The sequence below is a fragment of the Polyodon spathula genome, chromosome 7 (assembly GCF_017654505.1).
Source record: "Polyodon spathula isolate WHYD16114869_AA chromosome 7, ASM1765450v1, whole genome shotgun sequence".
NCBI lineage: Eukaryota > Metazoa > Chordata > Actinopteri > Acipenseriformes > Polyodontidae > Polyodon > Polyodon spathula.
In genome coordinates this window covers 20,356,554-20,383,001 of record NC_054540.1, presented here as the reverse complement: position 1 = coordinate 20,383,001, position 26,448 = coordinate 20,356,554, and the positions used below count along the sequence as shown (strand labels likewise).

At 37.4% G+C, this 26,448-nt stretch overlaps 1 protein-coding gene across 1 annotated transcript in view; it reads right to left on the bottom strand.

The window, feature by feature from the left end:
• LOC121318329 (proton myo-inositol cotransporter-like) overlaps window positions 1–26,395 on the bottom strand; it is a 65,654-nt gene extending 39,259 nt beyond the window's left edge. The window contains exons 1-2 of the mRNA XM_041254858.1: window positions 25,834–26,395; window positions 25,244–25,452 (exon numbers count right to left, since the gene is read on the bottom strand). Of these exons, the coding sequence (XP_041110792.1) occupies window positions 25,244–25,448 (205 nt within the window). The 5' untranslated portion in view covers window positions 25,449–25,452; window positions 25,834–26,395. The remainder of the gene's footprint in view (window positions 1–25,243; window positions 25,453–25,833) is intronic.
• Between the last annotated feature and the right edge of the window lie 53 nt (window positions 26,396–26,448).

Here is a 26,448-nt window from a genome sequence, read left to right as displayed (position 1 = left end):
ACTCAAACATTATTTGCATATGGTTATTTAAAAAATGATTGGGGGAAAACACTGACACTGACAAATAGATTTTCGACTGGGCCTATATATATATATATATATTATATCTATATAATATATATTATATAATTATATATATAAAATATATATGAACGTATATATATAATAGGGTCGTGTATAGTACCGTTTACTAAATGTCGTCTGAGATCTAGATGGTGATAAATTGCCATTTTTTCCTCACTCAGACCCCCTTACTCATTAAATACAGTGGTAAAAATATGTTAAAAACAAATGGGCAAGATATCTCACAAGTAGAATGGTGAATAGATAATTGTTTCCTCTTTAAATCTATGCTAAGGATTTTAATCAGCAATCTGTCTCACAAATGGTATGATAGACGTCCGGCAACAAACCTGCATCCCCAGCTGTACCCTGTCCTAGAAAGCAGTAGAAAAGGAGCTGATTATCTATTCAGAGATAGCAGGGCATTTAGTAAGTATTTTGTGTAGCTTTAGACTTCATGTAGTATGCGGTGTACCATTCGTGGTCCCGTCAGACAAAAATGAATGGTTAAATATAGAACATTTTATAGTTACAGTTACCTTAATATAGCAACAAGTTTTGAATGTAAAGGAGCAATGCTTCTGCTGGAGATTGATTTGATGGTATTTAAAGATGACATGGCAGGTATCTAGAAGCAGATGCTTGTTTATCCATCACACACTGAAGATTTCAGTCTGGTTGCTAGGTTTCACTTCAGAACTGACTATTCAGTTGCCAGGTTTGAACACATCTCATATCAACAGTTTGCTAATAGTGTGCCTTCATAGTCCGAATAGCTCCCACGTTCTTTAGAAGTCTGTTTGTTTTGTTTTGTTTTATACAATATCAGGTGTCTATTAGCACTGTGTCAGAGTGGATCATAACATAATTCTGTGTATGAAATTTAAATAATTAAAATATATAGAGGGGGGTCTTAAGCCACTGTGTCCACTTGATTTCTGGTCACAAACTTTCCCACTGACAAAGAATGCTCAAAAAGAGTCATAAACTAACTGCTGGACAAGTGTTTTATCTTCTCCCTTCACTGAATGAATCATTTAGCGCCACTATTATCTTGTATAAGGCAAGCCAGGCAGTTTTGGGTGCTTTGACACCTTGGGCAGAAAACAGTCAATCTCATAATTACAGCCAATAAGGGGCGAAACAATTGAGGACAAGGGGCCGTCTCTGAATGATAACAACCAATGAGAAACACCCCACGTGGACTTGGTCACAGCCCAAAATAAACAAACGGACCAATCACAGGGTGGAAGGGAGAATCATAAAAGCAGCCGTGCAACTTTCAAAGGACGTGCTTCCTATACGGCGTGTATCCCACACAAGGAACAGGGCTCCAGGCAAGAGGAAGAAATTGCTCGAATTCATGAAAGGCAAGGACAAACCAATGTTCAGAAGAATGGCTAAAATCAGTTTTGCTCTAGGAGAGACTGAAACAGTAAACAGGACACTTGCATGATCTGAAAGCAGGTCTTGGTTTCCAAGTCGCTCAACTAAACGGACGGAAGCATAGCCAGCAGCTGAGCTTAAGGTCATGTACTAGCCGTACAGAAGAACTGCAACGAGAACATTTCTACGAACTACATAACTTTTCAACTGCAACATGTTATCTGAACTGAGTTCCAGTTGGAAAACTGCTGACAACAAAGATAATTCTGCAAGACTTGGAAATCAAAAAGCTGATCTCCATTTGAAAATAACTATTTGTTTATTGCGAGCTGACAAAATACAATGCATACTTCAGACAAAGTACTGTCTTCTTTCATTGGAACTTCAGATCCAGAGAGGGAAGCTGCAGTGTTCATCAACAAAGATTGACTTCTTTGCTGAAAATCGGTAAGTATTCAGCTTATTAAATACTTTATGACTCAAGAAATTAACTGAAGCAAATGTTATGACGTTAGGATATACTGTAAGCAAAGATAAACTGTTCTAGGATCCAGAACTTAAATATAGTATGTCTCATTTCTTACATTTTGATGGCCCTGACTGGGCGACTACAGATTCATTTACATTTAAATAAATTGTATACCTAATTCATTACAACTGAAGTGATACAGAGCACTGAGCCTTATTTTTAGAGCACTGGTGTGGCATTAGAGCTTTAATGCATTTACTTGCAGGTTTATGTTTAATGAATACAGTCTATTGTGTGTATTGTTTCCAATACTTACTGTTATGTGCTTGTCTACAATCAAATTGATTTAATTGCTTGCAGTGCTAGAATAGAATATATTATGTATCGCGAATATTAAAAAAAATAATAATTAATTCTGTCTGCATCGGTCTTTTGGAAACTCCCCTTTGCACTTCTGCGATACAGTAGCTCTGTTTGATCCTTGTTTGTACAGTGCTGAGACAATATCTCTGAGATTTTATAGTTGTTTGAACTCCACAGATTCCACTGTTTCTCGTTCTAAGCTGTGTATTTCAAAGGCATAGACTAGACTAGCTACAACCAGCACATTTCAAGATGAATAGCCAAAGTTCATTCTCTGCCCTGGAGCAATTTTCATGAAGATATGTATCCTCTATGCAGTTCCAGAGCCTCCACATGACATATACTATCAGACATAAGAAAGTTTACAAACGAGAGTAGGCCATTTGGCCCATCTTGCTCGTTTGGTTGTTAGTAGCTTATTGATCCCAAAATCTCATCAAGCAGCTTCTTGAAGGATCCCAGGGTGTCAGCTTCAACAACATTACTGGGGAGTTGATTCCAGACCCTCACAATTCTCTGTGTAAACAAGTGCCTCCTATTTTCTGTTCTGAATGCCCCTTTGTCTAATCTCCATTTGTGAACCCTGGTCCTTTTTTCTTTTTTCAGGCTGAAAAAGTCCCTTGGGTCGACACTGTCAATACCTTTTAGAATTTTGAATGCTTGAATTAGGTCGCCACGTAGTCTTCTTTGTTCAAGACTGAACAGATTAAATTCTTTTAGCCTGTCTGGATATGACATGCCTTTTAAGCCCGGAATAATTCTGGTCGCTCTTCTTTGCACTCTTTCTACAGCAGCAATATCTTTTTTATAGCGAGGTGACCAGAACTGCACACAATATTCAAGATGAGGTCTTACTAGTGCATTGTACAGTTTTAACATTACTTCCCTTGATTTAAATTCAACACTTTTCACAATGTACCTGAGCATCTTGTTAGCCTTTCTTATAGCTTCCCCACATTGTCTAGATGTAGACATTTCTGAGTCAACAAAAACTCCTAGGTCTTTTTCATAGATTCCTTCTCCAATTTCAGTATCTCCCATATGATATTTATAATGTACATTTTTATTTCCTGCGTGCAGTACCTTACACTTTTCTCTATTAAATGTCATTTGCCATGTGTCTGCCCAGTTCTGAATCTTGTCTAGATCATTTTGAATGACCTTTGCTGCTGCAACAGTGTTTACCACTCCTCCTACTTTTGTGTCATCTGCAAATTTAACAAGTTTGCTTACTATACCAGAATCTAAATCATTAATGTAGATTAGGAATAGCAGAGGACCTAATACTGATCCCTGTGGTACACCACTGGTTACCACACTCCATTCTGAGGTTTTTCCGCTAATAAGTACTTTCTGTTTTCTACATGTTAACCACTCCCTAATCCATGTACATGTGTTTCCTTGAATCCCAACTGCGTTCAGTTTGAGAATTAATCTTTTATGCGGGACTTTGTCAAAAGCTTTCTGGAAATCTAAATAAACCATGTCATATGCTTTGCAATTATCCATTATCGATGTTGCATCCTCAAAAAAATCAAGCAAGTAGTTAGACACGATCTCCCTTTCCTAAAACCATGCTGACTGTCTCCCAGGACCCTGTTACCATATAGGTAATTTTCCATTTTGGATCTTATTATAGTTTCCATAAGTTTGCATATAATAGAAGTCAGGCTTACTGGTCTGTAGTTACCTGGTTCAGTTTTGTTTCCCTTTTTGTGGATCGGTATTACGTTTGCAATTTTCCAGTCTGTCGGTACCACCCCTGTGTCAAGAGACTGCTGCATGATCTTGGTTAGCGGTTTGTAAATTACTTCTTTCATTTCTTTGAGTACTACTGGGAGGATCTCATCCGGCCCAGGGGATTTGTTTATTTTAAGAGCTCCTAGTCCCTTTAACACTTCTGCCTCAGTTATGCTAAAGTTATTTAAAACTGGATAGGAACTGGATGACATGTGGGGCATGTTGTCAGTATCTTCCTTTGTAAAAACTTGTGAAAAGTAATCATTTAATATATTTGCTATTTTTTTTTCTTCATCTACCATTTTGCCATTTGTATCTCTTAAACATTTAATCTCCTCTTTGAATGTTCTCTTGCTGTTGTAATATTGGAAAAACATTTTGGAATTGGTTTTAGCTCCCTTAGCAATGTTCATTTCTATTTCTCTCTTGGCCTTTCTAACTTCCTTTTTGACTTGCGTTTGCAGTTCTGTGTACTCTTTCTGCGTACTTTCTTTTTGGTCCTTTTTTAATGCTCTGTAAAGTGCCTTTTTTCGCTGAATATTTTTTTAAATTGATCTATTAAACCATTTTGGCAATTTAGTTTTACATTTAGATTTGTCTACTTTAGGGATGTAATTGTTTTGCGCCTCTAGTACTACATTTTTGAAGAACAACCATCCTTCTTCTGTGGTTGTTTTCTCTATTTTACTCCAATCTACTTCTGTTAGTCTCTGTTTCATACCTTCATAGTTTGCTTTTCTAAAATTGTAAACCTTAGCTTTAGTCATTACTTTTGGGGTTTTAAAAACACTTCAAATGAGACCATGTTGTGGTCTGAGTTTGCCATTGGTTCTCTGACCTCTGTTTTAGTTATTCTATCTTCGTTATTTGAAAAGACTAAATCAAGGCATGCCTCCCCTCTAGTCGGTGCCTTGACAAATTGTGTTAGGAAGCAGTCATTTGTCATTTCCACCATTTCAATTTCATCCTTCGTGCTACCCACCGGGTTTTCCCATTTTATCTGGGGGAAAATGGAAGATTAGAAACTGCTTATGGGAAGATATTTATTACTGAAACTGTAATATATATGAGTAACTGAACTGCCAAATATTCAATGTGGTTTACTGTATGTAGGCCACCAGGATAAAATAACACAAACTAGATGTAGGTGTTTCTGGAAACAAAAACAAAGCATCCAAACGTGACAAAGGCATCACTGATAAAGTACATTGTAAACGTGAAGTATCAAGGCTATGCAGAAATGCAAACTGTGGATGTAAAGTGTAACAAGTATTAATGAAGTATGTATTGTTAACAGTTTCTGACCTATGAAGGAACTGCACCAGTACTCAAAAGTGACCATAGAACACAACTGTATACCCAATTCGAAGACAATACATAATATAAGATTGTCCATGCAAAATGAACAATTTCCACAATCAAACTAAACTGATACAAATCACAAAATGCTTATAGAATGAAATGTTTGATACTTAAATACTGATAAATTCATTTTTGTATACATCAGTACAGCCTCACACCAGCCAGCATGGCAAGAAGTCTAACAACATTAATTCAACAGCATACTTAGTTTTATTCTCTCCACAGGACAGCATGTTCAGCCCCTTAGGCTGCGTTTGGACAACACTGCACAGTCCAATTAACATACCACCAAGATACCATGAAGCATGTAGACTCGGACTCTGCCAAAGGACATAAAGGAATGTCATCACCTACTGATGAGATGTTCAACACATTCCATTATGCTCCCAGCGTTAATAGAAGGTAATGTTTGTTACATGAAGATAACGTTTATTACAGTCCTTTGCCTGTTAACTAGCCATGAAACCCCAAACAGGCTAAATTTAGGTTCCATAAGGAAACTCATCTGGTGCTCCTTAAGGCACAGATGTCAGTCCAACAACTTTGCAATTCAATTAAATGGAATTATCCACTGTACCACTCACATCTGTACCCTAAGATTGAAAGACAGTGACACGCTAACTGATCATTTATATGCATGGCGCCTTTGTGTTTCCTGGAAAAATACAAGTTTCTAATAAAAAAAAAAACAATTTAAAAAAATCATCAGCAAAAACATTTTGCATAGTTAATTTTCCATACGGTTTTACATATTTAATTTAATATTGCAGAGGACAGTTTATATATGCCTGTAGAATAATTAAATCCATGCATTACTAAATAAAAAAATATTGGTGTTTATGTTTGTCTCATAAAGCCAGAATGCAAAAAATATATAATAATAACTATACTGAGCACTGGTGCAAGAAAGGGATTTGTCTAACCAGTAAGATAGTTCCCTAATTCGTTATTTAAGCAAAAGATCTATGATTAGGTGGATATTACCATCTTTTGGAAAGACAAGCGTTTGTCATTTTAATAAGGTAGACATTCTACTGTATCTCTCTACCCTGTGGTTGTGACTGTTTTCTCATTTTTTTTATTTTTTATCAAATTGAAATCCCCTGTAAAAACAAATCCATTTAACTGCCAAATGATAATTTTTTCATACAAGAAAAATGAGTTTTCTATATTTGACTACTTTTACATGCTTTCACATAAACAAGCAAAACCCGTTCTTCAGAATAAGGTGTTTAAAATTTCAGGTACAATTCAAATTTACAAACAAACATGACAACACCAGCAGTTAAAAACAAATAGACTGTCAAAGTTTCATAATCTACAAAAATAACATAGCCCATATCCATCAAAAATGTTTCAAAACTCAAGGACAAAACTGAAAATGATGAGCAGTGACAGTCCATCCTTGAAATCTTTAAATGATGGAAACCTAGAGAACCTTTGTGTTACATCACCATGACAACAAAGGCAGTTTAAATTCAGGGCTGTATATTCAGATGGGAAATAAAAAGTAGAGAACTTGTATTAGAAAATGGATCAGAGATTTCCTTTAACATGATTGGTCAATACCAGGGCCTTAATATCTCTGAAAGTATTTTTAATCGCTGTTCCAAATCAATCCGCCAAAAAATACATAAAGAATATGATAGACTGACCAGAGATGAACACAGCACCCTATGTAAATACCTTGATTTAAATGTCCACATTGTCTACAAGGAATTTAATTAAAATTTGAGATGAGATACATAACTGCTTTCATCTCTTTTTGAAAAACAAATGAATTTCTATATGTTTTATTTGACGCATTGCAGTTTAGGTCAATTTAATTTTTATTGATGCTGTCTTTGTTAGCAATCAAAAGTGCTTTGTATTTGACCAGAAGTCCTGCGTATTTATATTGCCAATATGCATTTTTGTTCACATTTTATCATTAAACTCCTTTTCAGCACATAAGCGACTGCTTTTACAATGTCATAACCACTCGGAAATACAGAAATCTCAGGACCAAAGCTGGTACAACAACAAATCACAGCACAACATGAAAATATCAAAAACACAAGAACACAAGATCGAATCAGCATGATAAAGGCAACATGTCAGCTATGGATTTCTGCTATCTAGCTTTAAAGCAGGAATACATAATGGTGTATGTCCTTTTATAAATAAATTATGTCTACAGTTTAGGATTAATTTTTTTTCAAATCGTAATAATAGTAGTAATGCAATGTACCTTATGCTTTTAGGGACTGTAATAGATGTTACAGATGCCAGTTTAGGCTAAAGTATAGAAACTCAACAGGGTCATTATCCATGCAATCAGACCTGGCAGTGCTAGAAATTAAATTCTGAAACTCAGATTGCAGCTGTTCATAAATACTTAAATAAATAAATGAATACATAAATACATGAATAACCCTTTCCCATAGTGAAACGTCCACATTGGCAATAATGCATTAAGGTGCCAGGTGTCTAAAATGTTTTTTCTATGTAACCAAGGTTACAGGACTAAACTGATCTAAAAAATATCTTAGATATTATCAAATGTCTCAAAGTGTACTGTTTCTTTACAGCGGAAACATAAAATAGCACCTGGCCTTGATGTGGCAGCCATATTAAACCTGCAAAAAAGAAGTCGTTACCTGAACGGGGTTTCTGAGATTTGAGGCTTTGACATTGGCACCATTTTTTTTTCTGGTATGATATCCACGATCTGGAAGTGGAGAACATCTGTGCCAGGCACAAACCATTTTATGAACAACGAAATTAAAACGTAGTTGGTAAGCAATTACAAATTGGGAAACAAAACTCCAGAATTTGTGTTGTTTCAACTTAAAGATATTTTCATTCTGTCCAGGCATATCCTTGGTTTACACAGTAATTGCTCACCGTAGCAGAGCACATACTGTTTTTGACTCACACACTAAGCAAATGCAAGCAATTCCAATGCAAAATCCTGGCAGAATGTCAGGGTTAATTAGCTCCTTGCCACGCAATTTGGTCAAAACAATGTGCTATAGTGAAACTAGGGATTAATACTGGTCATTGTTTGCACAATCTGCACTAGGTTTTAATAAGGCATTTGCATTTGTTAAAGTTAATTTATATTCAGAAAATGTGTTTCGTGTTTGAGGTTGCACACTTAGTTTTGTGTATTTAAGTAGGTGTCATTTGTTATAAGATTTCATTCACATTCTGTATTACTTCCATGCTTCATGTAGCTGTTAGAGTGTTGTGGTATATATATATATATCTTCAACAGAAGAAAAAAGTGAGCAAGAAATTACTTTTTCAGTGCTAATAAAAGATAAGAAAATAGATTTCAAAACCTTTGTTAGCGCTCCTTTAACAAACTTACATGTAGAAATGTACAAGTCAAAATTCAATTTTCAGTTATCAAGATTCTGAACCCCAGGGATTATTAAAAAGAAACCAAACCAAAAATAAAGTAACTACAATGGAAAGAGATGGAGTACCTTAAATCACAGAATGGGAAAAATGGGACCCATGGGTATTTAGATGACAGTTACACAAAGGAAGACACTGGGTCCAACAAGGCTTTAAAAACAAAACAACCATAACAAAAATAAATATATTTAGTTGCATTAAACGCAGCGCCAGCAGGTAAAAAATTATCACACCTGAAATAAATGTGGTTAAAGAAAATAACCCTCCATCACTGCCAGCGTGTTCAGGATAATATCCAAATAAGGTTTCTTGATTGATAGCACAGTTCAAAAAAGTTCACTTCCACTTAAAAATGTCACTCTGTATATAGAGAGAATTGACTCATGGTGACTGTAATTTGGCAGGAAAGGAGTGAGAAATCTAACATTAAAGCATGCTTCTTCATTACTTAACTTTCACATAAAGAAAACTAAATGCAATGCCCATATCTAAAATAGACACATTCCTGTTGTTATCAATCAACTTGGCAGACAGTTTTCGTTGTGCAGTTTTTATTATGCATAACTAGGTCACAGAAAAATTCTATTAAAAATCACCTTCAATTGTATTTATTATGTAACCTTAGTCAGGCACACTTTAGAAGACTGTCATTGCCCTGGAAATGATTCAATTTATTACAGCACCATTTTGTTAAACATGTTCCTGCTTGTAGTCAGCATCAGATTCACACTACTGGTGCATTCAATCTACACAACCACTGTTTTTCTGTCTGATATTACTATTAAGGTAATTATTACAGTAATACTATCTACAGCAGTAGACTAGCCGTATTTCCTCTTTGTTGTGTATGAAATGCTTATCTTTGTTAAACTATTACCTTCCTACATTTCACCCTTAACCACCCCTACCTGTGAAGCTTTTGCACTACTCTTTCTCAGGCTGGTTAATGTACTGAACTGCTCAAGTTCTGAAAAGTATGTCAAGAGACAATTCTATTCAGCAAGTAGTTATCATAATGTGAAAGTTTGTGATTTAAGGTAAGATAAAACTGGTATCCATAAAACAGAAGTCTGAAATATAAACCAGCAGTACTTTATTCACTGGGGACAACTTAGAGCCATCACAGGCAATACCAGAAGTGTCTGAGAAGCCAGTGAAAAGTCTTGGGAGAAGATACGACGGTGATCTAAAGGACACAGTTCGTGTGGGAGAAGTTAGACAACAAGCAGTGGAAGGGCTGAAGAACAGCAGCGCTTTACCAGGCAAACTGAAACTCTGGTACTTTCAGTTTGGTCTACTGCCAAGATGTTGTAGCCACTGATGGTGTATGAGGTTTCCTTGACAGCAGTTGAGAAGCTGGAAGCTTTAATCAGTTCATACGTCAGGAAATGGTTGGGAGTTGAGTGGGACTTTATAGTAAAGGAATACTGCAGGTACCAATCTCTGCTCTAACTGAGGCGTTTAAGTGCGCTGAGGTCCGACTGGAAATGACATTAGTAGATTCACGTAACAAATGCGTAAGGGAGGCAGTACCTGTGCTGAAAACTGGAAGAAAGTGGGCGGCAAAGAAAGCCGTGGAAGATGCAAAGGCTGCCTTTGGAATCAGTGATATTATGGGACAAGTTCGGCATGGAAGAGGGGGGATTGGTCTCAGTTCAACTCCTCCTACATGGCACAAGGCAACCCCAACTCAACAGAGGCAGCTAGTAGTCAACAAGGTGCAAAAGCAGGAGGACAGGATCAGGTGTGTAAAGGCCATTTCCCAGGCCAAACAGGGAGAATGGATGAGATGGGAGAGTGTGGAACAGTGCAAGATCGGCTGGCAAGACTTATGGACAATGGAACAGAGCAGGATCAGTTTTCTCATATGATGTTCTCCCTTAAACCTCTGGGTGGATGAGGATCCCTCATGTCCTTAAGGCATATTTTGACAGGTTGTAAGGTGGGTCTTAGCCAAGGATGGTTTACTTGGCACCATGACTAGGTGCTGCGATGTTTTGGCCTTAGCATTGGAAGACAAGCGTAACCTGACCAGTAAATTGCCACCACTTCCCTCAAAGCATTACACACAAAAGACAATATTCCTCCATCCAGGAGAGCAACCACCCAGAAAAGTTGTTAAAACCAAGCCTCGCCCAGGACAACTGGAAGCTACTAGAGCATACTAACAGATGTTGGTCAACAGCTTATTTTTACAGCTGAGATTGCCACCAATAACCTTCGACCAGACATTGTCTTGTGGTCTGGATCAGCATGCCTTGTTTATCTGGTAGAGTTAAATGTACCAAGGAAGGATGCTGTGGATGAAGCGTATGAGAGGAAGAAACTTCGGTATGCTCAACTAGCTGCTGAAGTGGAACAGCGAGGATGGAGAGTCCAGGTTTACCCAGTTGAGGTGGGTTGCCGAGGATTTGTGGCACACTCTACAACCCGGTTTCTCAGAGATGTCGGGCTCAGTGGCCAAGAGCTGTGTTGCACAGTGAAGAACTTATCTGAAGGAGCAGAAAGGAGCAGTAACTGGCTGTGGTTGAGACGGAAAGATTCTGGCTGGTGATCTCGAGCACAATAGAAAGCAACGCTGATGTACAGGTAAGTAAGCTGGGCTGAGCTGAGTGAGGGACGGAGAGGGGTGATGATCGGATGCCAGAATCACTGTCAAGCCCTCTTGAGGTGTTGTGGGCTAGTTGACAAAACACAGAGGACGTAAGGTCCCCACTTGAAGACCCCAGAGATGTACCCTACTTAGCTCAATCCTACTTAGTGCTGGGGAGACCGCACTGTGGTTGATCACGGAGCCAGCATCGCAGCCATTGTGTGTGCTAATGCGCTGGGGAGGTAAAATAAGATGATCCCTGGAGCCAGCATTACACTTCAGCCATCAACACCAGGCAGAAGGATATCAACATCATCAGATGGAAAGAAACGCATATGGCTGGAGATGCAGATGGATCATATTAGTTTATTGTAAAGCTATGTCTTAGTTGGTACTTATCTCGGCGAGAGCCGAGTTCAAATCAGCATGAACTTTTAACATCTACTCTCATGTAATGCAAATCAGTATTTCCCATTTGTTTTCCCTTTGCTACTGATGTAAGAATACTGTGAAACAGAAAAAATATATATATATATTCTGCTGTGTGAACGGAATGGCTTTGTAGGGGTGATGTCAGACCAGAAGAAAGACGAATAACATCAAAGGTAAGGCAGTGAATCGGTGACGCTACGGCGTCCAAGGTTTTATTGTAAATAATAATAAACAAAGGATTTAAACAAAAAACACAACACAGGACACAGCACTTGACAAAACGGACAACACTAACAAGACAGTGGACGAACAGACAAACAAGTACCGAGCTGGCACTTCCAGCACGTTGTAGCAATTGTTCTCAAACCCCAGAAAACTTCTTCTCTCTCCCGTTCTCCACTCAGAACACACAACCCCGAGTGAGTGAAACATGCAGCTTTTATGCAGCTGTACCGAGACTCGATTGCTAATCAATCATTCAATTGGAGTCTCGGTACAACTGTACGTGAATTAATAAAAGTGCAATTCCCGTGCTCACATATTATTTTACTTGCACGTGAAGTGCTGTGCAATCCTCGTGCCTAAATACAAAATATACATTTTAAATACTTGTGCTTGCAACCCATATTTATATCCTGTGTATTTTATATATAAACACCAACATTAAAACACACTACATATAACAGAAAACACAGATAAACAAAAAGGGGGCGGGACACTCCGCCACATGCTGGTAAAGAAAATTGCCAACATGTAACATTCTACACTGAAAGCGTACCACAAAATACATTATTATTATCCATAACTTGTTGAAAGAAAAAGTGGGATGCCCTGGAAAAACATGAGGTATTAAAGAAAGGAAAAGGGGAGCATCAGTCCTGTTCCTAGAAGATCTGGAAGCCATGTATAAGATATACTCATCTATATACTGTCTCATCTATATACTGAGGACTGTCTACAGCTCTGATAAGGTTTTATTTTTTTGTTTTTTTTAACCTGATCATGTACATAACAATATTATTTTCCAACAATTTGATAACCTTATCCTTGCTTTCATTGTGTGAATATCACTTTCTGTATCTAATGTCTTCATTTTTTTTATTTTTAAGACTATTTCATTCCAGAAAGGGTCTGTAGTGAGAGAAGGACACTTTGAACAACAACGGTCACATTGGTAAAACAAGCTGTTTTGTATCTAACACACACAAAAAAATAGATTCTTTACCAAGAGTCAGCACAGCTTGAATTGTTCTAAAGGCAATAAGAAATTAAGCTGAAACTCTTCCAAGAGAGTCTGCTCAGTGCTAAATATAGAACGAGGAGCCGGCTATGGTTACATTTTAATAAAATGGATGGATGTGAGAAGGCTCCAGGGCAACGTCTTCTACACTAGGCAGGGAATGGAGCACTAGTCTGCAAAAGAGTAGCTTACTACACTCAAAATCACGTTTTTGCTCTGACAGACTGCAACTTTGTAGTGACATCTAAGCATTTGTGGCTGCTTTTGATTTCTGCTTTAGAAAGTAACTTTTATTCGATTTTTTTTTTTTTTTTTTAACTTGATTATGTTGTTCGAGGACTGTAACAAATTGCTCTACCCTGCAAGCACTGCAACGGTATTCACTTTCATAAGTGATACTAGGGACATAAACACAAAGTATATACTGTAGATGGCAAAGAGAATCAGGTTCGCTATTGACTGAGGATTTATGTCCTCAACAGTGGCCACCTTTAGAATTCTATTCGCTTACATTTTGCTTATTTTTTGCTTATTACGCATCACAATGGGGAGTGCTGAATTCTTTATCTGTCAGATTTGTGAATTACTTGGATTCTGCACACTATATCGTAAGTTTCTCACCTTCAACAGCAAGGGCACAATGTTTTTTGAAGTGATGATCACCTTGTATCACACATCTAAATTGGGTATTGCAGTATTGTAAGCATGTGCAGATCCACATACTGACCTAAGGATGGTGGATTTAGGGAGTATAGAAAATGCAAAATAGTATGATGCACAAACTACTGAAGTACACAGAAAACCTTCAAACGCACTGTAAATTACATATTCCAATAGTAGCACTGAATTATTCCTATTGATTTCTAAATAATATGAAATCCCAAGTTATTTCTTAACAGCGGACCAACCAAAGTTGTCTTTACATTAACCCACAGGGTGAGCATGTACACTGGCATTGGTGATAAATTGTTAAGAGTAGTTTAAATCTATCCATGAATGGCAAGGAGTCAAGAGCTGCAGTATTTCTGCAGTCAAATGAATAGCAAATGTTTTTTTTTTAAAGTTTAATCTTGATCAGCTGCATTGAAGTTGATTGTAGACAGGCTTTGCAATGTAAGTGTGGAAAACATTTAAATTATATTTGTTAATTTAATGCCAAGAGTAATGCCATAACATCATCATGGATATTAAAACCTTCATTTTTAATAACCATGTTTTAACCTTTAATACAAAAACAAGCAAGAGACAATAGTCCTTGTGTTGCATGGTTTCAAAAGGTCAGGTCCAGGGTGCAACGCCTCATAGAGATCGACGCACCCACACAGTCCTTCTCTGGTCTGAAGCGGAAAAGCGCAGAGAGAGAAAAACAATCCACTGCCTGAAGGCCCCAGCAGGAACAGGTTGAGGAAGTTTGGGGAGATCCGAAGGTTGGCTGTGGGTTTCTATTCAGAACTTTTTACAGCAGAGGCTGTGGGGTTACTGGAGGAGACCCAGTTGTTTCTGGAAGCTCTGCCGAGGCTCGCTGCTGAAGAGAGCGCAGGGCTAGAGAGTGTACTGACTGTGCAGAAGATGATGCCCTCCAGGGGCTGATAGGAGGTCAAGTTCTTTACAAAATTTTAGCTGCTGCTGACAGCTGATTTACTAGCTGTGTCCAGTGAGAGCCTGGAGAGAGAAGAGTTGCCCCTGAGTTGCAGGTGTGCAGTTATCACTCTGCTGTCAAAGAAGGGGGATCCGTGTGACATCAAGAAACAGCGTCCAATGTCGCTGCTCCACACAGACTATAAAATAGTGTCCAAAGCCCTGGCCAATCGGCTGAACTTTGTGATGGGAATCATCACCCACCCGAACAAACCTATTGCATCCCCAACAGTTCAAACTTTGATAACATCTTTTTAATTCAAGACATTTTGGTCGCTTCCAAGCTCTTTGGCTTTTCTGCTGGTTGGATTTCTTTGGACCAGGAGGAAGCCTTTCACTGAGTTGATCACCAGTACTTGTGGCAGGTACTGGGAGCATTCAGATTTGGCCCTGTTTTTTTTAGCCCAGATTCAGGTCCTCTACTGTAACATTCTCAGCCTGCTGAATATCAATGGGGGACTGAGTGCACCTTTCCCTGTCCAGGGAGGCATTAGACAAGGTTGCCCCCTCTCAGGTTTATTATTCTCCCTGTCCTTAGAGCCTCAAATGTACCAACAGAGACAGGTTTTAACAGGGTTCACAATACCCCATTGCATGGGCCCGCTATTAGCCCTTAGCGGTCCATTTATTCAGCTCTTGTCAGGCACGTCAGGTCCAATATATTTTCACATGCGCTGTTTATTTTACATGCACTGTTTAAAATATATTTTTTCAGAGTAAAACAGGTTTAAAAGGCACTGAATCGCAAAAGGACACTCAATACTGCATCTCCAGCCAAGCCCCGACCCCTTGTTCGCTGTATTTTTCACATACTTCTTTATAGACGTTCATACTGATACATCCTCGCCTGATCACTTGTTTTATCACCAAACTCGTCAATAATGTGATCCAAGTCATATTTTATTACTGTAACATCTCAAAAAGCTCTGCAAATGTCTGTGATATTCTTTGAGCGCTGGATGCTGAAGCAGCTATCTCCTTTGTTTATGTCCGTGTTATCATTGTGCTGCATGGGGCTATCAGACATGCCCTTTTTTCGGCTTCGTTCGGCTCTTATCAGTCTCACTCAGCCATTGAAATGTTTTCTAGGCTTTTTCTGGAGAAAAAATGACTAGAGACCCATGCTTTATGTCTTTTTGATGATGTTGGACAGGTTCTGACATCAGACTGGACTGGGAAAATTGTAATGTTGGACATGGTCTGACATAAGACCACAAAGTGTTAGTGTTGGCTTACGCTGATGACATGTAGTTCTCATTAAAAATGAAAAAGATCTAAAAGAACTGTGTCACAGCCTGGCCTGCTTTGAAAAAAATATCCTCAGCAAGAATTAACTGGGCAAAGAGCAGTGCAACACTAATAGTCCTTTTAATGGTCTTTTAGGTTTAGTCTTCCAGCCCTACCACAGGGGTTACAGTGGAACAAGGGGGGTGTTTTTATAGGACAAAAACATGTCCCAAAAGAATTGGGAGGGTGTGTTGGAAACAGGCATCTGGAGAGGAGGTGCTGGCTCTTACCTCTTTCAGAGGGTGGTTTTAATTGTAATTAACCTGGTAACATCAATGCTCTGGCACACACTGATCTGTGTGGAACCGCAGCAGTTCCTGTTACAACAGCTCCAGAAAGTGATCATGGATTTCACCGGCTGAGGCAAAGGGTGCTGTACCTGCCTCTGGAAGAGGGTGGACAGACATCTGCTTTTAATGCATACAAGCAGAATTAACTGTTTTGGCTTCCTAGAGTATTATAGCAGGGTACTGACAGCATGGACAAGTCTACAGGCAGAACAAAGTAAACAAACAGTGGGCTTTTATTAGGTACTTGAGAAACCCAATGTTTTTAACTCTGCTTTTAGAACAGGGATGTGTAATTCTCCCACTTTTTATGGTAACTTGATCAAAGCCGAGTTTATAAAACTGATGCATGTGCTGGACTTACAAAATCAGACCTGGATGAGCCTGGAGAGTCTGGCTGCAGCACTGGCTTTACACTCTGTGAGGGTGGTCAGCCTGCTGATCTAAGAGTTCCACACTACCCTGCCCAAAGAACTTCGGGACATTCTGAATCATTGTTTCATCAAGCGTGACCCCTTTCCCATCCCTCTTCGTCTCCCAGATGACCCCCCGGGTAGTGAGTAGGAAGGGTGCCTGATCCGACGAAAATTCTTCATTGATCTCCCTCTGCACAGCGTGCGGGGGAAGCTCCTGTACCAGGCGCGCTGATCAGGGGCGGAGATCAGGCCAGCTTGGAGAGCACTGTACAAACCCCCTCTACCTAAAAGGTCAGGAGACCTGCAATGCAGACTCTAGCACACCATTCTTGCAGTAAATTCTTATCTCTGCATAAAGACCCAAGGGTCACTGATGAATGCAACCTTTTGCAGGAAAGAGAGAGAGACTATGTTCCACTGTTACGTGTCTTGCTAGAGATTGTCCCCACTATTTGCACTAATAAAGTCCTTGTTTGTGCGTCTTGGGCTAGATTTTTTCAGAGACTGTTTGTGTTTGGTGTACCATAGACCAAACATAGGAAAATCTATGCCAATTAGCAAACTTTATTTTGGTACAAGCAATTTTAAAAAGCAGGAAACACAAGGTGGATGGGACTGCAATTTTCTGATACCTTTGATATTTTTATAGAGTTGGTTTTGGCCAGAGTTAGACTCGATTTTAACATTTATTCTATAATGCATGACCCGGACAGCTTTAAAGGCACTTGGTGTGTGGGTGGGGCTGTGTGCATAATTGAGGAGGAAACACTTACATTTTCTTTGTTCTTGTGATTTTATGCTTTTGTTACATTTTAAGGTGATAAGATCATTTAAATGCATTTTAAATCAGATTTTTGGTAATAGTAACATGAATGTGTTTTTCTTTTAGTATTTGTTAAACTAAAGTATAGTTTTAAAAAGTCTATCTGTCTATCCATATACATACACACACACGCATCCATACACATACGCATGTACATACAAATACATATAAAGATACTAAAGAAGGATAAGAACATTTCACTATAGTGCTTCAGTGCCGGCATAGAATTTCATACAGGAGATAAGGCGGTTCAGCGCCATATCTGAACCACCTTGCAAGGTGGTTCAGACACAGCATAAAGGTGATGGCTCTGTGACAGTATAATTCACACAGACCAAAAAGCAGCATTAGTGCTGGTTCTGAGCCGTCACAACTAATCTTTGTGAAAGGACTATTAGTTAATAAGTTTTTACAGTGTGGTATGCAGACAGTGTCTGAATTTAATCTCTTAATTCCACACAGGTACTAAAAGCAATAAAATGAGACTACAAAAATGCTAAGGCTACTGACACAATTTAAACCAATAAGGAATTAGTCACATCATACCCATACGTTAATTCTACCAGTGATGCATTATTAAATCCAGATATACATATTTTCTTTGTTTATTGCATGCATTTCTAATGCCTAAAAACATATCTCTCCAGCTACAAAGTTAAACTAATCAGGCCCCTACAGTATTATAGATAATGTTTTGTTAATTACAAAATTAATGATTATTCTGTGCTAAAACAAATGAGATTAGAACCTCTTATGATGCATGATCAGTGAAAAAGAATGTATAATAGTGATGCCATGACTGCTTATTAAAATTCACCCATTATGGACAGGAGGAATCAATGTCTGCTTTTTGTTCTGATAATAATAATCAGTACAGTGACACAAAATGTACTGTAAGCACTGTTCCTGAATACCATACATATGGGTCCCAATCTTCAATCTTCGCACAATCCCCTCACTAAATTCATGCCTTGCAAAAAGTGAAGTGCTTTTTAGGCAGTTGAAGTGAGACTCACTGGTCATTAGCAGTTTAAATTCAAGGTCTTTCTATAATGAGCGATCTTTTTAAAAATAACTGACAAAATACCTTTTGGTAACAGAATAAAACAGTATATGGTATAATGTCCGTTCACTTCATTATATTATAGAAATTCATAAAAACTTGGCAGTCGAAGCGAGCACTTGATTTAAATTAGAAAAGTCGTCAACAGTATAAGTTCTTGTCAGGACTGTAGTGACTTTAATTGGGATGATGTTTGTGTGATGTTATTCATTCTACTCACCCATTTGAACATCATGATTAAGCCCAGTTTGTAAGGTTTTGAATGTCGCCGGAATGGATTTATTTCGTTATGACTTTTTTTTTCTTTAAGAACAATAATTAATTCTAAATACGCCCCTAAAATGTTAATTGTAGCCTACTATTATTTCTCAATAAATGAACAGTATCTGTACAATTAGCAACATCGACATCCAGCAGACTGGACAGCTGCATAAACGGCCAGAAATTACAGTTAACAGAACTGTTTGTCCTGCCTCAGCTAACTTATGAATGAACTGCTGCAGAGAAAATACAGGTTTTTGATTGGTCTGTACTATTGTACGTTTGTACTATTGTAACCAACTCCAGAGTGGACTGTTACTCCGACACTATTTGAGCCAGCGGTGCGCATTTATTGGAACTAGTGGTGCGCAGTTATTGGAACTAGCGCATTGCAATTATTGCGCAGATATTGGTATATTCAGATGAATTAGGGCTTTCGCCCAATTCAAATTTGATTGCGCTATGTGCATATTGAATGTCCACCTAGAATACATTTGCATCTCATGTTTCTAAATACTGATGTATTACCATATCCTTATAGGACCGTATTAAAGAAACAGAAGAAAGGCAGTGTGCTGGACAGAGGTGAGTGCATGTTTCCACACTTGTCTGTTGGGCATGGGAATACGCTATAAACGTCACTATGATATGAATATGTTATATATGTTATGGAAACAAAAAAAAGAGGCTTATTGCTTGTACGTTTTTGCTGGAAATTGACTATGGTGATGCAGTATATAGGTTTGCATCACCATCAGCTTTAGGTAAACTGGACTTGCTATATCATGCAGCATTGAGGTACAATACAAATACAAGATTTAATACTCATCATTGTATATTATGTGATTTGGTAGGCTGGACTTCTTTAGCTGTACGCAGGTTGAAGTACTGGTGTATTCTGGTATATAAGTATATTCAATGTATATTATATGAATATACTTATTTAAATGAATACCTTATAGCTTCCCATAGTAACCATTGCTTCAGATCATTCTTTTTTGTATTTTAAAATCCCAAATGTGCGTACTGAGTCTGGTAAAGGATCCTTTGCTTATTATGCCCCATGGTCCTGGAATGAGTTCCAGTCCAAACTAAAGCTGCAGACCCAGATATCTTTATTGCAATTTAAGAGTAAACTGCATGATTTTGTGACTGAGAGTTGTAATTGTTTGAAGTAGCTGAGTTACGTACTTTTGCATATTTTGATTATTGCTTGGCTAGGTCATACTCGTAAAAGAGGTTTTAATATCAATTTGACTACAAGGATAATAAATAATTATATATATATATATATATATATATATATATATATATATATATATATATATATATATATATATATATATATATATATCCTGGTATTGACTGTTAATCTACTAAAAAACTAAAAAAAAAAATTTAAAAAAGGAAAATATTGCATTCCGATAGTATCCTAATACTAAGTGGGTATTCGGTATCTCGTTTTCGGAATACTGGTATCCTGAATACTGATGGATTCATTCGGAATACCCTGTTTACATGGCATGGAACAGGTGCCCAGATAGCAATATGGGTGTAGTCAATTGCACCTACCACACGCAGCAGGTGCACAACCTCATAAAAACCCAGCATTATCTCCTCACTGTTTGCTCTGGTACTGGGGAATTTAATATGTTCCTCAGCACGTCGCAGCAATGTGGTTATGAAGCGGTGGAGGTGGCAGGACACTGCTGTCCCGGTAGCCAGTATACACATACAGACAGACAGACACTACCAATTGCTCAGACAAGGCATGACTGCGCAGCTTTGTTCTGGCCAGGTCATCATGCAGCATGTGGCATAGATGAGTCGAGACGATACCTGGACACGCTTTGCTCATTGCTGGGCTCCTCATATCTGTGCCGAGGCCAGTACACCCTTTCAGAATATCTTCACCTATGTCGGGGTTGCTGTTGCTGGGTGTGCCTTGCATCATTCACATCCACACGCTGACAGACATGCTGCGTGCTACCCATGTTTCCCATTGTTGCCTGTTTGTATTCAGTGCTGGAATGGTAATGTGCGCGGAGTTAACGCAGTCCTTTTACAATCCTTATTCTGCGCGTCACAAACCTGGTTTTATGCTAGGCGCATACCTTCGAATATACCAGGATCACGCATATTGTTGGCCACTCCCCCCATATTGTGCGATGCATACATTTTATTTCTGCACAGCGCAGAATGGATTGTGACGCGAAAAAGGACGTTTCAAATATGGCAACTTGGCACAATTTCGGCACAACAGCCATTTGCAAGGGGCATACCCCTCTGCACGGTGCGCAAACCTTTCGAAGATCGGGCCCATGTTGTTTTCACCACTAAGAATACTGCAATACAATTAATAAATACATGTATTTTAAATGTCATGAGACGTTTGTTACAATAAAATGTCATGAAAATCTTTCAGAAAAAGTAGCTTTTTTTACTATGCTCTTTATTAGCCATCTAGTCCCATTCTGAATACAGATTAGCTATTTCTATTACAGATATTCTAAGGCTAAGGTTAGTCCTCTTATCTCATGTAGATGACATAGTCGTAGTGCATTGTGTGCCACAGATCAAAAGAGAGTTCTACATCGAAAATCTAAAAAATGGACAGTATTATAATAGTCTGAATTACTCCAGTCTCTTCATGCTGGATATTGGTCTACATCAGAAGAAAATTATTATTATTTTTTTTTTTTTAATGTGTAGTTGTTAAGTTGTTAATTCCTACAACAAACAACAACATGTTACCAAAACACCTGTCAATTTGGGATGACAAATTCATACACATTGTAAGAACAGTTTGCCACAAATTCTGTTTTGTAGTACCCTATAATAGTTCATAGTAATTCCTTTGTGTGCTGAAACTGACCTTGGTGCATATAAAACCAATTTCACATGAAGGCTGAGTGACAGAATATGACAGGAATCCCTCTACAAATTTATGAATGTCACACAGGCACAGACACCCAATACTGTGAAATATCATCAGTTTAGCACCAACCAAAAAAAAATAAAAAATTAAAAAAGACTTACATAATCTTATCTTATTAATGGAATATATATATATCTTTTACCAGACATATCTATCTGCCAAACGTCCCAAAGCTCTTCTTAGAACTAAACAAAAACACAAGGACAGCAGTATGACATTATCCAAGTCTTTCGATACAGTAGGATGGCCATGTCGAATTATTAAATACATTTAAAAAAAAAAAAAAACATTCCCTTCAGCAGACATGCAAGTCTCACAATTATTGTAGATATTACTCTGATTACAGTTCTGTTTTTTGCGCATGGTATAATTAAACTGACAAAACAAATTAATGCACCAGACATAGGGTACAATTTGGTCAGGGTATTATTTTTTCTCACATACAGTGTCTGAATTTTACATCCAATATTTTGATAATAAAAACAAATAGTTCCCACATGTCTATCACTGTCTAATGGACTAATCCTGGAACAAGTGAGAAACTCACAAAGCAGGTATAAATAGGATAGGTTGATCTATATGAAACCATTCATACATTAAAAATGTCAAGTGTATAGGTGTAGCACATAAAGTTCTATACAGTGCCAACATCGCAGCATGTTATGAGACCTCAATTTATTGCCTCACACTACTTGTGAAACAGAATTTACTCTACCTGCTGAGTTATAGTATTTAGACAAAATTTTGTCACCAAAATGAAGTATCTATAATGTTAACTAGCATGCAGCAAAACAGTGCTGTATTATTCTGTTTATTTTACCCACAGCATGTATAAAATGAAGAATCTTGAGCCGCACTTTAAATTGATGTGGTGCTAGTTTTGTTCTTTGAAGATCAACTTTCACAAATGAAAATTGCTATTCCATGATTGCTATTCCATTCAAGTGTTTTGAGATCATTAAACCAACCAGTGTAACCCAGTTAAATTACCATTCCAGGCGATAAATATGAATTATCCGAATGTTTCTGCATCAGAACAACTGGATTGCAACATTTTAATAATTAAACAGATGATATGATTAGTTTGAGAAAAAAAAAGCCTGAAAATGTTTTGCCTTGCGCAAACATTTTGTAAATGGTTTCAAATATTGCCCAACGGAACACCTTAAAACCTTGAATTCATTACTTATAATTAGAGCACCATGTTTTTCGCACATACGATATAACACGACATTAAAAGAAATGTAACACATAAAACAACATAAAATGAAATGTAAATATAAAAATAAATAAAGTGAAAAAAAAACAAAAAACACACACACACATTGACATTTTTAAATTGGGAGGTTTATACAAAAATACTTTCAATAAATACTTGCAATCGTAGTTGTCAAGGCTCAGCCGTTACCATAGACACGGTCTGAAGCGAAACGGAAGCTTTGACTAGCACTTGCGCAGATATATAATTTAAAGTTATAACTGTTAAAATAATGACTGACGGCTGGAATGAGAGTCAAAAGATACTGTCGTTAAGCATCATTAGCTGAACCCGCCTTACATCAAGATTGCCGTTTACTACAGGACAAGTACGTTCTGTATCATTAACTGGAATGAAACAGTTTGTGTCATTATTTAAATGACACAAACTGATGAGAGATGAGAGACTGATGAGAGCTATCAATCCTTGGTGTTTTTTGTGCATTTGTATGATACTGACTATGTTAAAATTTGGAGGTGGTGGTGTTTTGTAACTGAACTGTATCCCGTTAGACACAGCATTTGATAGGCTGCACAAAATGTCAGTTTATCAGCGGAGATGATTATTGGTTGTTAGTTGCGTTAGAAATTAATTATATCATTTGGATACTTAGTAAAGCCCGGCCATGTAGCATTTGACAGGCTGCACAAAACGTGACAAAAAGCGGGTTTGTGAGATGATACTAAGATAGGTCTTTTCTCAAAGGAACCTACGGTGCATGGAGAGTGGTTTTTCAAAAATCGTGATAATAAACTGGGTATGATATTAAGCGAGGTGATATAAAACAGGTTCATCTGTATTTTGTATTAGTATGCTAATTCTTTGTTTTGTTTCAAGTGGTGCAAATTTTGCACTGGAGCAAATGCTGTTTTGGTTTTGAATGGATTTGAATGAATGAATCTGCTTTGCTTAGTGTTTAAATATTGAGGAACCCCAAGCTTGTTGTATACTGCTTCGTCAATGCAATGGGTTTTTTAAAATGGGTAGACTGCTGTATGTGCAATTATTTTGAGAGCCCCACAATAGTAGGGCTGTATAAATATGTATATATTTTATTGTATCTTGTTGTATTTTTATAGAGGACATGGGTGGTATTTACTGTAAATAGGCAGTTAATTAAAGAGAGAGGGGGACTGTATGTTACCGTTACTGTCGCTAGTGAGAAATTATGGTAACTAAATTATTTTTCTGTACAAGGTCTGTTTATGTTAAAATGTTTTTTTAAAAAAGCAAATAATATTTAATAAAAAAAAAAAAAATGTATGTAGTTAAAACATAATGTATATTATTATTGATATACATCTACTTGAGTTGTTTTATTAATGTGTATGTGAAATAAAACAAAATAAGAAAAATAAAATGAAAAATTATAAAAAAATAAAAACAATTTCACAGGGTTCTACTTATAATGAGAACTATACAATAATGATGACTATGGGGCAGTACTGGCTTTGCACAGCTGTAAGGCTCAAGACTGAGCATCTAATGGAGTGGGGATGGGACACCACAAAAGGGCAGCTGATGCAAAGGTGGTGGAGAGGAGGCAGAGAACAAAGCTGCGCAGAGAAATGGCGAGTGGCATAGACCAGGATTTAAAAAGAAAGACTGGTGATTAGTAACATGGGGGCAGCCGTTTCTCAGTCTCCCCACCAAGCCTACAAATAAATTGCAATGAAATGAACAACAAGAATTGCATGCACACCAGAACGTCTATGGATTTCTGTGTATTTCTGTCCATTAAAATTTACTGTCAATATGACAGCTATGGCCAAAAGTTTTGCAGTGCCTGTAATTTTAGAATTGAGACAATTTTAAAAATAAATTAATTAATTAATAAAAACATTATGAATAATTCAGATCTTTTATTTAACATCATCTAATCAAAGAAACTACAAAAATGCTATGGCAAAAGTCTACCAGAAGCCATAATAGTATTACAGTATTTCATGTTTGATTTTGAAATGTCATATTTTCCCATTTTTGTCAGTTTTTCGGTAAGTCTATGGAAAACTACAAAGCGGTATGCAATTTAATATGTTAACGTAAAATTATTCAACAGATTTCATTTGAATTTTTTATAACAGATTAAGTGAATTCTATAGGGTGATGCAAAACTTTTGGCCATAGCTGTTGATGATGTTACAGTTATTAGTTTGTTTCACTGTTTCAAAAATACGTCGCATACTATTTTTTTGTACTTTTTGTGTGTAACAGCTTACCTCCTCCAGACTCTTTCTCCTCATCCTCAATGCCGGTTTTGATGCTGTCATACTCCTCATCAATGTTTTGATTGCCACGGATCCGACTGAGAACCCGTCGAGCTTTTTGTGTCTTGCCTTTTTGGATTAGCCAACGAGGACTTTCTGGAAGAAACAGGAACCCAAAGAACTGAAGAACCGCTGGGAAAAAAGAAAGTCCCAGCATGTATCTGTAAATAAAAAGGAAAAACCTTTCACAATCTAAAAGGGTACTGACAAGAAAAAAAAGTTTTGAAATGCATGCTGTTAGGTATTTATTTTACACTCTTTTTTAAAGGAGGTGTTGTACAATTGAAAAATTGGCACATTTTAAATTGAAATACAAGCCAAGAACCAAAAGCAGAAAAGTAGGTCGGAAAACACCTTTAAAGTGATATGAATACATTTATTTTTCATGCTGTAAATCGATAAACATGTTACAGTTAAGAACATTAGTATTTTGGTATTTATCTGTTGGCTGTAGGTCTAGAGAGAGAGAGAGAGAGAGAGAGAGAGAGAGAGAGACCATGGCTCAAACATAAAAGGCCCTCAATCTGCAATTGGGTCCTTACGTTTTTATTCTTCAAGTAAGGATTCATGACAAAAGGTGCTGCAATAGAACAAATGGAGTTTAATGCCACAAAACAGTAAGTGGCTCTGGTCACAGAGATAAACTACAGGTTTAACCAATTAAAAACCCACCAGTATTTAACCATCAATAGCTTTTAGGTTCAAAACAAATCACTTTCATACTAGTCTTAGTCAAGTGTATACTTGAGGACTCAACACAATTACATGGGCTACCCTGGTTACTGCTGGGTGGAAAACTATTTCATAGTTAACATTTGAAGTAAAGGCTTGGCGTAAGCATTAAGACATTCCAAGATGTGCAATACCGAATTTCTGTGTGTGTTGTGAGGCACAAGGGGGCAGATTTAGTTAAGGCAAAAGCTATTTCCTCTTTAAAAAACAAATAGCACACAAAAGAATTAACACAGATCTTACAACTGTGCCTACATTGTTTGTTTCTAGTTTTGTAACATAAATAATTATTAATCTTTCACACACACAAAAAAATACAAATTGCACTTTCATGTATAGTATATGCTGTTTGGGGTATATTACTTCACTTACAAAACAATTTTCCATGTTCTACAAAGAAATGGATTCAAACCCACACACATCGG